We start from the raw sequence: 15,195 nt of genomic DNA, 5'->3' as shown, positions 1-15,195 counted from the left end.
GAGGGGCGTTTGATTTTCGCGCTTCGGCAGCGCTTGCTTGCGCAGCATCCCTGAGCTCGCAGCTCCCCCGGAAGTGCTTTTCCGTCACTTCCGGTGGATCCCAGGCTTCCGGCGCAAAGCGGCTGAGGCGGCTGGCGCTGTGAGGGGGCGTCGGCGGCTCCCACCGGCAACGTTTCCCGGCAAAGCGCTCTGGCGCGGCGCGGCGGAGGCGTCCACTATGGTAAGTGGCCGGGCGCGCAGGGCCGGCCGGGGCGGGCGGACGTGGAGGCCGAGAGGTGCCGAGTCACCCGGCCTGAGTCCGCCGACGTCTGGGCTGAGCGCAGTCTCGCGGGTGTAGACCCGTGTCGGCTTCCAGCGGACAAGCGCCGCGTCGACTTGGGGGCTGTCGGCGTAAGAGGAGAGCGCACGGGCCGCCCCAGCCCCGGGACGGCGCGGCCCCGAGACCCCTCGCCCACTGCGCCCGGGCGGCGGCCCCGGCGCGGGCGTGGTGGTCGTGGCGTCGGCTCGGGAGGCGCGCCGTGTCCGCCACGGACGCCAGGCCTCCAGGACTGGACGTTGGTGCGCCTGCTGAGCTGTGCGAGCACCGTGCCGCCCGGCCTACCGCCTCCGAGTGTGTCAGTGTCGGGACCCCTCCTCCCGATCCCGGAGCACTGCCGGGCGCTGCGCGGTGTGCTGGCGCCGGGGTGGTGGGGGCAGCGGGGCGGGGACATGCTCGGCGCTGGGCGTCCATTCCCTCTTTCGTGCTGGGAAGAGAAGGCAGGGCTTCGGTGGAGAGGGTGCTGCGAGGTGGTGAGGAGGCCCCCAGCCACTTCCTCCGTTCATCCCGAACGCCGTGTGTTTGCTAGGCTTCGGGCTCAGATTTTGTCCAGCGGAGAGTCTTGCCTAGAAGAAGAAGAGACACGGTTTGGAAAACTCCCTTGCGGCGCTGCAGGGAGTGGAGAACCGTCCGTTTGAAGCAGGAGCTGCGTTTGCTGTCTGTGGAAGACAGTTGGCCCAGCTTGCTCGTTCCGGAATTGCTAGTGAACAATGTCATCAGTACCGGACTTTGCTTTTAATGATGTGTGCTTAGAATCCAGTCAAGACATGCTGTCTTGTTAAGGTTTTTATTTAACTTGTAAAAAACCGTATACCGTAAGTTTAGCACTTCAGTCATCCTTAAGTGCACAACTCACTGGTGTAAAGTATATTCCTGTTGTTGTGTAGTGGATGTCCAGAGCTTTTTGGTCTTGACAAGTTGGAAGTCTGTCCCTGGGAAACACTTGGCTCTCCTGCCGGTCCGTGGCAGCCAGCTTTCTTCTTGTGTCTGAACTTGCCTGCCTCAAGCACCTCCTATAAGGGAACTCCTACGGTGTTTGACCTTCCCTGCCTGGCTTCTTTGACTGAGCACAGTGTCCTCAGAGTTCATCGTCATTGTCACACGTGTTGGAATGTCCTCCCTTTTGGGGGCTGAACAATGTTCCATTGTGTGAATGGATCACGTTTTCTTTGTTCATTCGTCTGTCGGTGGGCACTGGGATTGCTTCCAGCCCTTGGCTGTTGTGAAGAGCGCTGCTGTGAATGTGAGTGTACATCTGTATTTTCGGACCCTAGTTCCGATCCTTTGAGCAGATGTCGTGTCGTGCAGCCTCATGTTCTTCCTCCCCAGTGCCTCGAAGTGGTCGCAGTACTCAGAACACCCGGGTTGCTGGGCAGCGTGAGTTCTGAGCCTCCCTGTAACGTGCAGTTTCAGAGCTGGGGTCCTGTGTCTGTGGTGGCACCGTGTCTGGGCTTCACTTGTGTGTGGGAGGGATGGGTGGTGTGATGGAGTGCCCCACGAGAGGGGTGTGAGCCCTGGGCCTGGGTGGAGCAGAGGAGGTCCAGAGAAGGGTTAGGGTGCTCCTGGAGGCCGGGGGTGGCGGGGGGCTGGCTTCTGGTTTCTGCAGAGAGAGCTTTCCTGGTCGTCCTCTTAAAGCAGTGTCCCCCGAGCTCTCGGTTCCCTTCCCTCTCTTGTGCTGAGAACCCTGCCACCCAGACGGTTTCCTGTGCTTGTCTCCCTTGTCTTGAACGTCAGCTCTGCCAGGGCAGAGGTTGGAGCTGTTTGGTTAGTGGTGTTTCCCTGGTGCTTGGAGGCCAGAGCCCAGCAGCTGGTGGCACTCCTAAGCACGGGATGAGAGGAATGTGGTCGGGCGGGGACGTGGCCATCACAGGAGATCCTGGGACCTGCTGGTGGGGGACTCGGGCTGGAAGAGGTGAAGGACAGGCTTGCTGGGGGCGCCGTCTGAGAACAGCGGGACGAGTGGGGTGGCAGCTGCTGGCAAGTGCACCAGACTCCTGGGAGGCGGCGGCTGCGCAGTCTCGCTCTGGCCCGCTCTGGCTGCAGACGGGAGGACCGGGCTTGTCCTCTGTGTTAACTGCAGCATCTCTTTCCTCCCTCTAGTTCTCCTTCAACATGTTCGACCACCCGATTCCCCGGGTCTTTCAGAACCGCTTCTCCACGCAGTACCGCTGCTTCTCCGTGTCCATGCTTGCGGGGCCTAATGACAGGTCAGACGTGGAGAAAGGAGGGAAGAGTATGTGCCACTTTATTTTGAATCGTAACCCTTCCCACCCCAGCCTGCAGGGCCCTAGTCCTCAGCAGCCCTCATCTGCATGTGAACAGGATCTGGTCACTGTCATGGTGTCACGGCCCCGGACGGCTGAGAGGTGGGGTGAGGGTCCTGTTGTGACCACATTCATGGCTGAGGGCCGTGTGGTTCTGTCTGATAACTTCTAGCAGCGAGCTTTGCTGTGACAGATCAGTGAAGTTCTGCCTGCCCCACTGGTCTCCTTGGGTACCTCCGTATAGACACAGCAGAAAGCACTTACACTCTGGGTTCTGTTCTGTTCTATTAGTTCTCCTTCTCTTAACGGGTCTTAAATATTCTTTTCACAGTAATTATGCCACCATCAGCCCTCGACCAACTCAGTAAGTACTTCCTACCTGACTTGAGAACAGCGATGATGTGAATGTGGGCACCGGGACCACATGCAAGCCCCTCAGCGCCTGGGTAGAGGCACCCTTCAGCAAGGCTGGTTGGGGATCGTCCCTGAAGGGTGCTCGCTGGGCTGGGAGCCTGGGGCCTGCAGGTGCTCCTCTGACAGTCCCTGCCCAGCGTCAGGTCCCATGGAGACTAAAGGCGGGTGTGAGCGCCAGGACCATTCACACTGCTGGGGTAGCTGACGGCTTTGGCTGGAGGCATGGGGTTTTCCCCCTCAAGGACGGTAGCGGCCCCGGGAGGACGCTGCAAGCAGGCCTCTTGTCTCCCCGCGCCTCTTGCCTCAGCTCCAGCCACAGTTCTGAGCCCTCCACCCCAGGAGCTGCTCCCCACCCCTGCCTGCCTCTTAGCAGGAACGGGAAAGGCCACACCGTTCTCCCTCCCTCAACCCTTCCTCCAACAGGAGCCCCTCAGAGACCTTACACCCCAGCCCCACTCCTGGAACTAGGGAGACCCCGACCACAGACACCGAGTCCCTTGGGGCGGGGCAGCCACACTGTGTTGGGTGCACGCTGGGCAGCTCAATGAGGGCCAAGTGCTGGCTTGGGCTCTGCACCTTGCCTGACCTGACTCCAGACTAGTGAGTCTCTGGATTGATGTCCTCACCTTTGAACAGGACACACAGAGCCACCTGTGTGACTGCTCGGGGGCAGTAGTGCTTCCTGGATGGTGCCTGTGGTGTGTAAACAGCCAGGGCCCCGTGGCACTGGGCAGGGGCAGGGGCTGGCCCTTAGGCAGCGCCAGCTGCAGCTGCTGTACCCACGGGGGGATTCCTGGAGCTGTGCTCCGCTCAGCCAGCTTGGCGGGTGAGTAGACCCGGGGCACGGCCCTTAGGCCCAGTTATCACAGAGGAGGGGCCGCCTGGAGCCTGGCTTGTGCGTGGAGCTGACCCAGGACTGAGCCAGCTGTGCCGGCTCCCAGATGTGAGAGGAGGCTCGGGTCAATCGGACAGGGGCTCAGGCTGGTGCTGGGCAGGCCTCGCCAGTCACGGGAGGCACAGTCCAGGTGGAATCCTGTGGGTAGAGGAGGTGAGGGGGTGCAGCAAGCTCAGCACCCCAAGGTGCTTCTCAAAATCACGAGATGTAGTTTGAAAATTACTGGACCGAGAAACACGGGGTCTCGTCCAATGGCAAGAATCTCAGACCCAAGGTTGGATTCCTGATCAGTCCGTTCACCCTGACCCACCTCAGTCCGCTGAACAGCTCTGCAGCCCAGGGCACGCTGGTGACAAGGGCGCGGTGCCTGAGGTACCTTGTTCCAGCTGGGCCCCCTCCCCGGGCGCCCAGCCTCACCCCCTCCCAGCAGCCTCCTGGCACGAGCGTCTGGGCACTCTCGGAGGTGTGCTGTTGGGTCTTCTGACTTTGCCCAGCACCTGGTTGATACGCAAACTGTGAATAAGTGTGAAACGTGTCACTTCCCGGAGCTGGGATCTCAGACGAGCGCGTGTGTAAGTGGTGCTGTGTCAGCAACGCCCTGAGCTGGAGCACAGGGTCCGCTGGGCAGGCAGACGCACGGGGCTCAGCCCCATGAGGGTCCTAGCGCCTTTCAGGGGTGGGGCTTCCCCAGGGAGGGTCTAGGGACAGGATTTCTCTTCCTGGAAGAAGCTGAGCCTCATCCCTCGCTCTTTACAGGCCGACTTAACATCACCTACCCCATGCTGTTCAAACTGACCAACAAGAACTCGGACCGCGTGACACACTGCGGGGTGCTGGAGTTCGTGGCCGACGAGGGCATCTGCTACCTCCCGCACTGGGTGAGCAGCCGGGCTGTGCGGCCCTGCCCTGGGGCGGCCGCCATGTGCGGCCGTGGACGCGGCGCTCCAGGACCCTGCCTGGAGACCACAGCCCTGCTGTTAAACTACCATTTCCCGGGTCAGGCTTGTTTTAAGTGATGGAGCAGGAGTGTTTTTCAAATGATCCGAATACCGAGTTTTAGGTTTTTAATCCGTGTTCTCCCTACTGTGTGTGTGTGCATGCACGTGCCTGTCCCTGAACGTCCACAGCACTCGGCCACGTTGCTGTGGGAACGGAGCACCTCAGCACTCAGGCTGGCCCAGTGCCATCCACAGGCCGGCAGAGCCGCACCTGCGGCACAGGGCGGGGCCCATGGCAGCTAGGGGTGCTGCTGGTGGGTGGGGGGCTGGACCGCAGCATCCCCAGTGTGAGGGCCCCACGGCTGCCCCCGTCCTTTTGACCTTCAGCACTGTCTTCTGTGACTGCCAGCTGCTCTCGGTGTTGTAGGTGCTTTGAAGGTACCCGAGGGCCCGTGTTTTTACAAGGTCTTATGTGGAAATGCAGTGTCCCGGACAGTGTAGAAAGGGTGGCCTGGGGCCTTGGGGGTTGGGTGAAGTGGGGGGCAGTCTCTGTGGGAAGGCTCTGGCCTGGGGAGGCCTGGAGATGGCAGTCGGGGCCTCGCCTGCCACCCTTCCAGTGACTGGCTGCCCCAGGTGTTCCCGCGGTTCCCTCCCCACCCCCACCCCGCCGCCCCTGGCCGTGCCCCTACTGCGTCCCCTCTGCTCCCTTCCAGATGATGCAGAACCTGCTGCTGGAGGAGGGCGGCCTGGTTCAGGTGGAGAGCGTCAACCTGCAGGTAGCCACGTACTCCAAGTTCCAGCCGCAGAGCCCCGACTTCCTGGACATCACCAACCCCAAGGCCGTGTATCCTTCTGAAGACGGACGGGTTCTTTGTGGGCGGAGCTGTGCAGGTGGCGGGTGACAGCGGCCTCCGTGGGGTGTGCCTGCTGGGGGGCGGCACAGCAGTCGTGATCGACACTGACTTGAGAGCACTGGTGTTGGGCCAGTGCGTCCACACGGCTTGGGGGCCTGGGTGAGCGTGCTGGGCGCTCTGCAGACCCCCACCCGAGCGCAGCTGTGTCTTCCTCCGGGGACCCTGGCCCAAAGCCCAGTGGCATGTCTGGAGCCGCGCGTCGTGTCTGATCTTGGTCTTTAATGCAGATCAGTCGATTGCTGAGGATGAAGTGTGCTGTGTTTGGGCATCATTCCCTTGTCTGGGCACTCAAGGTGACTCAATTTTAAGAACTATTTAGTATTTTTTAAAGAAAGGGCTTATAGGCTACTTTTTGTTTTAAAATTGTTATTATTAAGTGTTTTTAGTCTAAAACAAATGGCAAAATACGAGTTACTGCCCAAAAGGTAGAAACAGCAGAAGTATAAATGAAAACATTTTCAGTTTTGAGGAAACTTTACCTACGTTTCATTCAATCTTTTTTCCTATAGGATTTTTTTAAATCCTCTAATTGAGGTGTAATATACATGGCAATGAAGTGCACACTTCAGCGAGTTTGGCCAATGTGTCCCCCCAGAAGGGTGGTTGTGCCCCCTTCTTCCTGTCTTCAGCTGACCCCTGGCCCCAGAAGCCTAGCTGCCTCCCACCTCAGAGATCTGCCTTTCTCAGTGCCCCATGGCTGGTTCTTTCCCTCAGTGGGGAGTGAGGGTCACGTGTTACCACATGTTAGAGGTGCTTCCTTCTTATTACTGAATCATTGCCCCAACGAGGCACACGACTGTTCAGTGCCCAGGGTGACCTGATGCTGCGAACCCCTGTGGGCACTTGTTTCAGAGGTGAGGACTCCATCTTGCTCTGTTGGCCTTGACCATGTGCGTCTACAGATTAGAAAACGCCTTGAGAAACTTCGCCTGTCTGACCACTGGCGATGTGATTGCCATCAATTACAATGAGAAGGTGCGTGTCAGCCCCACGCGTGCCGGGGCCTCTCACACTGTGGGAGCAGACAGCAGTTACACACAGACACACCCATACACACACACAGACACTCTCCAGGGTTGGACGCTGGTTGCTCTCTGCAGTTTCCCTCTGTGAGACATGCAGTCCTAAGAGCTGTTACTGTTCAGTTTTATGGATTCTGAGTCACACTTCTGTATTTTCTCATAAACTAAATAATAGTCTTGTTCCCTTTAGCTTTGTGGGGACATTTTCATTGTTGCCTGTCTTAAGCTTTTTGGATTACAGGCAATCTTAACGTTATTGTTTTTAAAGTATAAGGGCAGAAAAAAAAATTGATGATAAAAGGTAGTGACTTTTTTGCGTGGTAAGGGAAGGACAGTTCCTCAGGTGTGCATAGACTTGAAATGCATGTCAGGGTCTCCATTTTTGGAAGTATGGAGACTGGATCCTCCAAAGGGCCCTTCTGAGAAGACTGGGCAGCCTGTGCTGAGGGCTGGTCGCCCGCCCACGTGTGGCGCGAGGTCTGGGTCAGGGCCTCCCCGGGAACCTGGGCCCTTGAAGGGGCCTAGTGGACGCCGAGGAGCCTTGTGCCAGGCTCTCTGGAAGCAGCACCCAGTCGAGTGGTTCCCTCGGGGTGCCGTGGGCTGGAGCGCAGTCTCCGGTCTCTCTCCTGCTCTGCTGGCGGCGCCGCAGGTCTCACGAGTCGCTAGGTAGTTGTGACCTGCAGTTTGGAAACAGCTGTAGACAGAGGTGAGCACGTGCCCCGGAGCACGGACACGAATGTTCACGCAGCCTTGATCACGGCAGCAGCGGTGCCGAGGCCACCCGGCAACACAGACTCACTTCCATCAGTCACTGGGGGGGCCTGCAAGCCAGACGAGGGGTGTTGAGCTCTCTCTCTGTGCTGGGGACCTGCCCCTCCCGGTCAGTGTTCTCAGTGGTGGAGCTGTCTCAGCTGTTCCTTACGAAAGCAGACGCTCACTGGGCAGAGAGAAAACCTAAAACATGCAGGAGAAGCCTCTGGGCAGAGAGAGAGCTTGAAACACGCAAGGGAAGCCGCTGGGCAGAGAGAGCGCCTGAAACATGCATGAGAAGCCTCTGGGCAGAGAGAGAGAGAGCCTGAAACACGCATGAGAAGCCTCTGGGCAGAGAGCCTGAAACACGCAGGAGAAGCCACTAGGCAGAGAGAGAGAGCCTGAAACAGCACAGGAGAAGCCGCTGGGCAGAGAGAGAGCCTGAAACATGCATGAGAAGCCTCTGGGCAGAGAGAAAGAGCCTGAAACACGCATGAGAAAGCCGCTGGGCAGAGAGAGAGCCTGAAACACGCAGGAGAAGCCGCTGGGCAGAGAGAGAGCCTGAAACACGCAGGAGAAGCTGCTGGGCAGAGAGCCTGAAACACGCAGGAGAAAGCCGCTGGGCAGAGAGCGCAAGCCTGAAACATGCAGGAGAAGCCGCTAGGCAGAGAGAGAGAGCCTGAAGCAGTGCAGGAGAAGCTGCTGGGCAGAGAGAGAGCCTGAAACAGCACAGGAGAAGCCGCTGGGCAGAGAGAGAGCTTGAAACACGCAGGGGAAGCCTCTGGGCAGAGAGAGAGAGAGCCTGAAACACGCATGAGAAAGCTGCTGGGCAGAGAGAAAGAGCCTGAAACACAAAGTAGAAGCCGCTGGGCAGAGAGAGAGAGCCTAGAGCAGCGCAGGAGAAAGCCGCTGGGCAGAGAGCCTGAAGCAGCGCAGAAGCCGCTTCCTGCTCCTGTGACTCTGTGCGTGGTCTCCACACACAGGCTCGTCCCCGACACCACAGCTGGCTTTCAGCCTCCTTTCCTCCTGGCTGCCTGGGAAGCCCTGCCGCCTCTGCCTTGTTGTACGGGAATCCGAGGCGTTCATGTAACCAGTCTGGTGTGGGCAGCCTCAGTGCACCCCACAATGAGCCGTGCTGGAGCCAGCGCTCTCAGCAGCGTCTCACTCGGCATTTAGCTTGTTATCTGCTGGCAGTTAATTCCTGGAAGTGAACTTTCCTGGGGTAGACATTCGGTCTTTTGCAGTTTGCTGCCTAACTACCTTGTCAGATTTGAGTCACTTACGAGAGTGATCAGCTGAGGCACAGGTCCCGGGGGGCACCCACTCCCACTCCGCTCTCCACAGCAGGAGGTGTGGCCGGGGAGGCTGTCATCAGGGGAGTGAGTGTGTGCGGGGCCGGGAGTGCCGACAGAAGTGTGACGGGCCCAGAGCTGCCAGGAACCAACCCCTTCTCTCCCGCCAGATCTATGAGCTGCGGGTGATGGAGACCAAGCCGGACAAGGCCGTGTCCATCATCGAGTGCGACATGAACGTGAGTGGCTGTGGGAGGAGGGTTGTCGGGGTCCTGCTGGCCGGTGCCCTGGGGAGGTGTCACGCGGCCCCCGGGATTGCTGGGGAGCAGGCAGCGGATGCTGCCAGACCCTCCGAGGAGGCTGCTGACCTGTAATCAGTGGCAAGGCTGCTGTTGGTCCTGAGACAGCCAGCACATCAGCCCTGCCAGGGGCCCGTCTCCTTGGAGGCTGAGGCGGGGCTACTCAATTCCAAGGAGGGGGCTGTTGGTCCCCACAACGGCCCAGCACGCCGGGTTTCTGGGCAGGATGCCCAGCAGAAGGGTTCCATCTGCCCGGGTCCGTTTATGTGGCATTCTTGAAACGACAGCCTTCAGGAATGGAGAGCAGAGGAGTGGTTGCCGGCGGGATGGGGCAGCGGAGTCACGGGGAGGGAGGCGTCCCTGTGCTGTTGAAACTGCTCTGGATCTTAGCCGGGGTGGGGGCACTGACTTGCAGTGATGCTCAGAACAGAACACACGTGTGTGTGTGTGTGTGTGTGTGTGTGTGTGTGTGACAACTGGGGAGGTCTGCACGGGGCAGGGTCGTGTGTGTGTGTGTGTGTGTGTGCGCGCGAGAGAACTGGGGAGGTCTGCATGGTGCGGGGTCATATGTGCGTGTGTGTGTGTGTGAGTGTGAGTGAGAGAACTGGGGAGGTCTAGACGCAGCGGGGTCGCAGTACCAAAGTCTTGCTGTGACTGTAACACGTGACCGTTGAGGAAGTGGCCCCTTCTGTGCGGCTCCTACAGCCGCACTTGGCCCACGCTGCCGTCCCAGCTTAGAGGCTGAGTGCGGCCCCGTGTCACGGTGCTTTCCTCCCGGGCACAGGTGGACTTCGATGCTCCCCTGGGCTACAAGGAGCCGGAGAGGCAGGCCCAGCACGAGGAGTCAGCCGTGAGTCGCTCCCCGCATCCCTCCCCAGCTCTGCGCACCCGCCGTGGGGTTCCGCTTCTGCTGGTGCCGATGCAGCCATGCTCTCCCCGCCCAGCCCCGCTCCTGGGCCCCGTGCGTCCTGGCTGTCCCAGAGGGGCAGTGAGGGCCCCGCTGAGAAGCGCATCCTGTTTTCCTGTCTCTCCAGGAAGGCGAAGCTGACCACAGTGGCTACACTGGGGAGCTGGGCTTCCGTGTGAGTGCCGCCCCATGACTGTCGGTGACACCCCAGGGACCTCAGCCGGGCCAGGGCCGGGGGACCCCGCACACATGTACCTGGCACCTTCTCAGTCTCCAGAGCCTGTCCATCCGCTTTCTCCTGGATCATCCCAGCCACTGCCAGGCAGTCCCAACTTCTTAAAAACTGCTCGCCTACCAGAAAGGAGCAGTAGCGCAGCAGAGGCACACGAGCCCTTCAGGGGTCACCAGCCGTGACCTCTGCCGTGGCCTCTGGGCCGTGTCCCGCGGCACATGGTGGCCCCACGCTGCTGCGGTCCCTGGGAGAGCGGGGGTGTGGGCGAGGCTCAGCCTGGGCCCGGGAAGCAGGTTGCAGAGCTGAGCCGTGGGCCCAGCCAGGCGCGTCACCCTGTCCTTGGCAGCGAGTGCCCTGGGTGGCACGGCAGAGGGGGCTCCCCTGAGCTCACAGGGCCCCGGGGGGCTGGGCGCTGAGCTCCCGAGGCAGTCCCCGCCCACGGCCTGCGGAGCTGCCCCCTGCCCCAGGCCCCTCTCAGCCCCGGTCTGCTCTTCTAGGCCTTTTCTGGCTCCGGAAACAGACTGGATGGGAAGAAGAAGGGGGTGGAGCCCAGCCCCTCCCCAGTCAGGCCCGGAGACATCAAGAGGTGGGTGTGCTAGCCCTGACCCAGGCCCCTGCCTGCCGCGCTCTGCGGGGTCGCGGGCGCTGCCCCACCGCCAGGCCCGCCCAGCTGCCCGCAGGCCTCATCGGCCCTCTGTCCTGCCCACAACCCGGCCGTCCCGACTCACGCCATCAGTGACCGCCCGGCCGCCTCTCCCGGTCGTTTGGTCCAGGGCCTCGGGGCAGAGTCCTGGCTCTGGTGGCCCTCACGGTGGCAGCAGGGCTGAGCTGCGTCCGCACCGGCCGTGTGAGCCGCCGCACATGGGCCTGCACGCGACCTCTTGGGGGTGAAATCGTGTACAGTGAGAGGCTGGAGGACGCTGATGTGAGCCCGGGAGAGCCTGCCCCGTGCCTTCTGCTCCCCCTGGAGTCCGGGAGGTGCCCTCTGGCTGGCATGAGGTGTAGTGGGTACAGCCTGAAGCTGAAGGGAGGCCCTGCTTCCTCTATCTGCTTACAAGTGGACTCTAGTTCCTTCTCCTGGCGCCAACGCTTCTCCTGCTCTCTCTTTATAGAGGAATTCCCAACTATGAATTTAAGCTTGGTAAAATCACGTTCATCAGAAACTCACGTCCACTGGTCAAAAAGGTTGAGGAGGTGAGTGTTTCATGAGTCATGGCACGTTTCCTTGGCTCCTGGTGACAAGGGGATTTTTTTCCCTCATGAATGAGGGTCTCCTTTCGTGTCTTCTCCATCCCGGGCCTCCTCCCCTTGGGCTGGCCGTCCTGCTGAAGCCGTGGGGACGCGTGAGGGCTCGGCTCCTTGCCCTCCTGTGCGGGTCCGGCCTAGGCTCCGTGTGCTGTGCACTGAGATCTTTAAGCCCCGGGTCGGTCTTGCAGGGCGGCAGCTGTGATCGTCTGCCTCTCACAGACCAGAGAGTGAGGGCGCTGGGGTTGGGGGGTGCGGTGTTCAGGGTGCCCAGGCCTCGGGCAGAGCTGACCACTGAGGAGCCACCACAGCGCCTCCGCACTCCAGACATGCCTCCCTCTGCCTGGGGCAGGGAGGGGAGGTTTCGCCTTACGGGCCCTTCTCCCGGTGCCAGGAACTGGCTGAGAAGCCGCACAGCCTGCCGCCTGGCCGCTGTGGCTGCGCTCTGGGTGCGGGTTCGCGCTCGCCCACCTCAGACCCCGGCCTCCTGCTCCTTCTCGAGGCTCGGTGCCCTGGGGACCAAGAGGGGCTCAGAGACCCACTCACAGCCCTTCCTGCCTTATTGCTCAGCAAGTTGACACCACGTTGAGACCTTGCGAGGCTGAGAGGAGCTCACACGGCCCCCCACCAGGCATTTGCTCACCCCAACCCAGCCGCTGGCCAGGCCTGCCAGCCTCGGCATCCTCTGGCTCCTTCGTCCCTGACCATTGCGAGGGTGGGGAGATGGGTGTGTGCAAACACGCCCAGGCCGCGTGTGCCATGGGGGTGGCCGGCAGGTGTCCTGGGACACAGGTGGCACACTCGCGGGGGTCGTGGGGGAGCCCCGGAGGAGACCAAGGCGCCTGACTGGGTTGCCGCAGCCCTGCTGGGGCAGGGGGCAGGGCCCGCACTGAGGACCAGGCGTCTGTCCCAGGGCACTCGGCCCTGCCCCCAGGAGAAGGGCCAAGCGCCACGGTCCCTGGAAGGCCCTCAGCGAGGCAGTGATAGTCTGTTCGTGGTGTCCGCCCCGCCCGGCTCCCACGCACAGGCTGGGCTGGCTGCAGCTGGAGGAGCCTTGCCAGCGGAGCCCAGGGAAGGTCCCAGCCCACTCCCCCAGAGTGAAGACTGCAGTTAGAAAGCTTCCCTTGCCAGCACCCCAGTCCTGGGAGCTCAAAGACACCAAAGGGGCAGGAAGCACCAGGGAAATAACTTCCCCAGACGGGCCGTCCAAGCGTCCAGTGCAGTGAGTGGAAACAGCTCCAGGTTGGGGCCGAGGGAAGACCCTAAAGCTTCCAGGAGGTGGAGATTCTGCCGTGGGTCAGGAACAGCGGCATCTTAGCTGGATATAAGCCAGGACACGGTGGAGCAGGGTCCTTAGACTTCTGTGCCTGGTTCTTGCAAATTCCTGTGTCGAAGCCCTCACCCCCAAGCCTGAGTGTGATTGTGTTTGAAGGCGCAGCCTTTCCAGAGGTGAGGTGGGACGAGGCTCTAGGTGGGCCCTGTTCCACGCCAAGGAGATGCGGACGCCCCAGGGAAAGGCCTGAAGGAGATGTTCTCAGTTGTTGAAGAGCCCCCTAAAGGGCCGCCTCTGCCCTCTCAGGAGGCCACTGTGACACGCCACTGAAACGAGGGGCCAGGGTAGAAACGAGAAAGCCTGCCGCCCTGGAAGCAGGGCCTCCCCACGGCCGTGTGCAGCCCTGGAGCGTGGCCCGTGCAGGCGGGGGACGGCCCCGAGCGCCTGGGAGACAGGTTCCTCAAGCGGTGCAGTTGCAGGGGCCCTCCTGCGGCCGATCGCAGGTGGTGTCGACCGCAGGATGCATGGAGGCCCTGCAGGAAAGGAACACTGCCTGGCTCGGCTTCGGCGTGCCGTTGAGTGGTCGCCACCACGAGAACCCTGCACGGGCCCCCAAGAAACACCAGCTGCCCCAGGTGGTGGTCAGTGTTGGCTGGGATCCCGGGTCCTCTTCAGCGGCAGTGTCTCCCCAACTAGCAGCAGAGCTCGTGAACAGTTATTTGCTGTTTTCAGAGCTTCTGGAAAACAAGCAGTCTTTCTGCTGGGAGGAGAATAGCTTGGTAGACTGAGGGCTGCCCAGTCACCATTCTGCCGAGGAGCTGAGCCTCTAGGGGAAGTCAAAGCTGTGTGCAGAGACGCTGAACTGCTCACCAAGGCAGCTTCAGTGCTGCAGAGCTGGAAATAACAGTGACCCAGGCTGGAATTGGTGTGAGAGGAGAGACGCGTGGCCTGAGATGGGACAGTTGTCTGTGGAGGCACACAGCAGGGACTGGAAGTGTGCTTTGGGGTGGTTTTTCTTCTAGGAGGTATATTTTGCATTTTCTACATTGAACGTGGAATGCCTTTGCAAAACAGTGTATATTCAACCTGAGAGAAAGGCTGTGGTGCTGTAGCTATTCTGGTTTTGTTTTCAGTTCAGCAGGTGATAATTTACATTTGTAGGAATAAAGTGGGAGTAAGGAAGAAGGCGGGATGGTAGAACAAAGCATTTCCAGGAGTTTCTGAAAATAGTGTTTTCTCTTCTCAGGATGAAGCCGGAGGCAGATTCGTTGCTTTCTCTGGAGAAGGACAGTCGTTGCGTAAAAAGGGAAGAAAGCCATAAGCTGGGACTGTTGACTGATTGGAAAATAAAATAATTGCAATATGCTGGCTTTTAGTTACTGGCTCTGAGGGGATGCTCCGTCACTTTGGGTTTGCTTAGAGTCACCTGGAAGAGGGCAGTGGGACAGCGGCTGTGTGCTGGGTTTGGGGCAGAGAAGGCCTCTGGGGCCCCTTGGGGGCCTCTGCTCATGCCCACACCCTCTGCTCAGCTGACGCGGGGTGCCCTAACTCCTGCTGAGGGCAGTGAAGGGGCGGGATTGCTCTACGCTGTGCTCTTTTTTTTTTTTTTTTTTCCCCATTTCTCCTTTTCCCGGGTCATACTTAGCTGTTGCCTTTGGGCTGGGAAAAAAGCGGTTTAAATAAATAGTGATCATCCCATTACGCTGGTTGCAGTTTAAGTATTTGAGGAAGGGTGTTTGTTTTTATTTTACATGTTGATTTTTTTTTTCTCCTAAAAAGCCATGCCTCAGAAGGAAAACCTGATTTAGAACCATTTCTCCTTTTACTTTGATTTAATTTGGAAATAACTGGTTCTTTAGTCTGTTTTGTAAAAACAGCTTCGTGGTGAAGCACAAATGTAACTGTTAGAATGAATGAAAGCTGAAGAAATGTTCTTCTCCCTACGCCTCACTCCCAGTTTTAAATGTATTAAATTTTTCAAAGTTCTGCTGACCTTTTTTTTTTGTTTTACTAGTATTAATTTAGTTTCAGGTCTCCACTTTATATAATAAGAGCTCTTTTGACATGTTAATTATTTTAATCACTTGTTCCTTGAAAATAATTTTCAATTATGAATTTCAAATAAAAAACAGGCAGTGACCAAAACCTGAATTGCCTCTAAGCGTCTGATTAGGTACCAGCATGGGGCTGACACCTGCACGTGGGTCTGCACGGAGGAGAGGCCTCCTCGGGGGCTTCTCTGGCCCTGGGCCCAGCAGGGGCTCCCCTTGCCTCGGCTCCAGGCAAAGAGGCCCATCTCCGGACAGGCTTCCCTCAACACTCAGGAGACCGTCCCCCGCGGGAGAGAGGCCCCAGGGTTCACCCACGAGTCCTCAGAGAAGGAGCATTAGAGTCCATCGTGATAATCAGGGCTGGGCCCTGTGACCCAAACCCA

General features: G+C 59.4%; 1 protein-coding gene across 2 annotated transcripts; it reads left to right on the top strand.

Moving 5' to 3' along the window:
- Positions 1-54: 54 nt before the first annotated feature.
- Positions 55-14,906, top strand: UFD1 (ubiquitin recognition factor in ER associated degradation 1). 2 transcript variants are annotated; one of them, XM_055549867.1, is made up of 12 exons: positions 55-220; positions 2,417-2,549; positions 2,912-2,944; positions 4,646-4,767; positions 5,541-5,671; positions 6,644-6,716; positions 8,976-9,044; positions 9,889-9,954; positions 10,139-10,186; positions 10,741-10,829; positions 11,356-11,437; positions 14,008-14,906. In XM_055549867.1, exons 1-12 carry the CDS (start codon positions 218-220, stop codon positions 14,080-14,082), a joined length of 924 nt encoding a protein of 307 aa, XP_055405842.1. In that variant the 5' UTR covers positions 55-217; the 3' UTR covers positions 14,083-14,906. The 2 variants fall into 2 exon arrangements, with proteins under 2 accessions (XP_055405842.1, XP_055405843.1); XM_055549868.1 differs by lacking the exon at positions 9,889-9,954.
- The last annotated feature ends 289 nt before the right edge of the window (positions 14,907-15,195 follow it).

Source organism: Bubalus kerabau, chromosome 16, assembly GCF_029407905.1.
Source record: "Bubalus kerabau isolate K-KA32 ecotype Philippines breed swamp buffalo chromosome 16, PCC_UOA_SB_1v2, whole genome shotgun sequence".
Lineage (NCBI taxonomy): Eukaryota > Metazoa > Chordata > Mammalia > Artiodactyla > Bovidae > Bubalus > Bubalus kerabau.
Note: the sequence above shows the minus strand (reverse complement) of the source record. Positions and strands in the feature narration are given on the sequence as shown.

What these genes read in the sequence shown, in the direction of transcription:
- UFD1 (XM_055549867.1), top strand. An exon ending in AGGCCCGGAGACATCAAGAG is followed by an intron (nt 10,830 to 11,355) that starts GTGGGTGTGCTA and finishes CTCTCTTTATAG; the next exon opens with AGGAATTCCCAACTATGAAT. An exon ending in TGGTCAAAAAGGTTGAGGAG is followed by an intron (nt 11,438 to 14,007) that starts GTGAGTGTTTCA and finishes TTCTCTTCTCAG; the next exon opens with GATGAAGCCGGAGGCAGATT.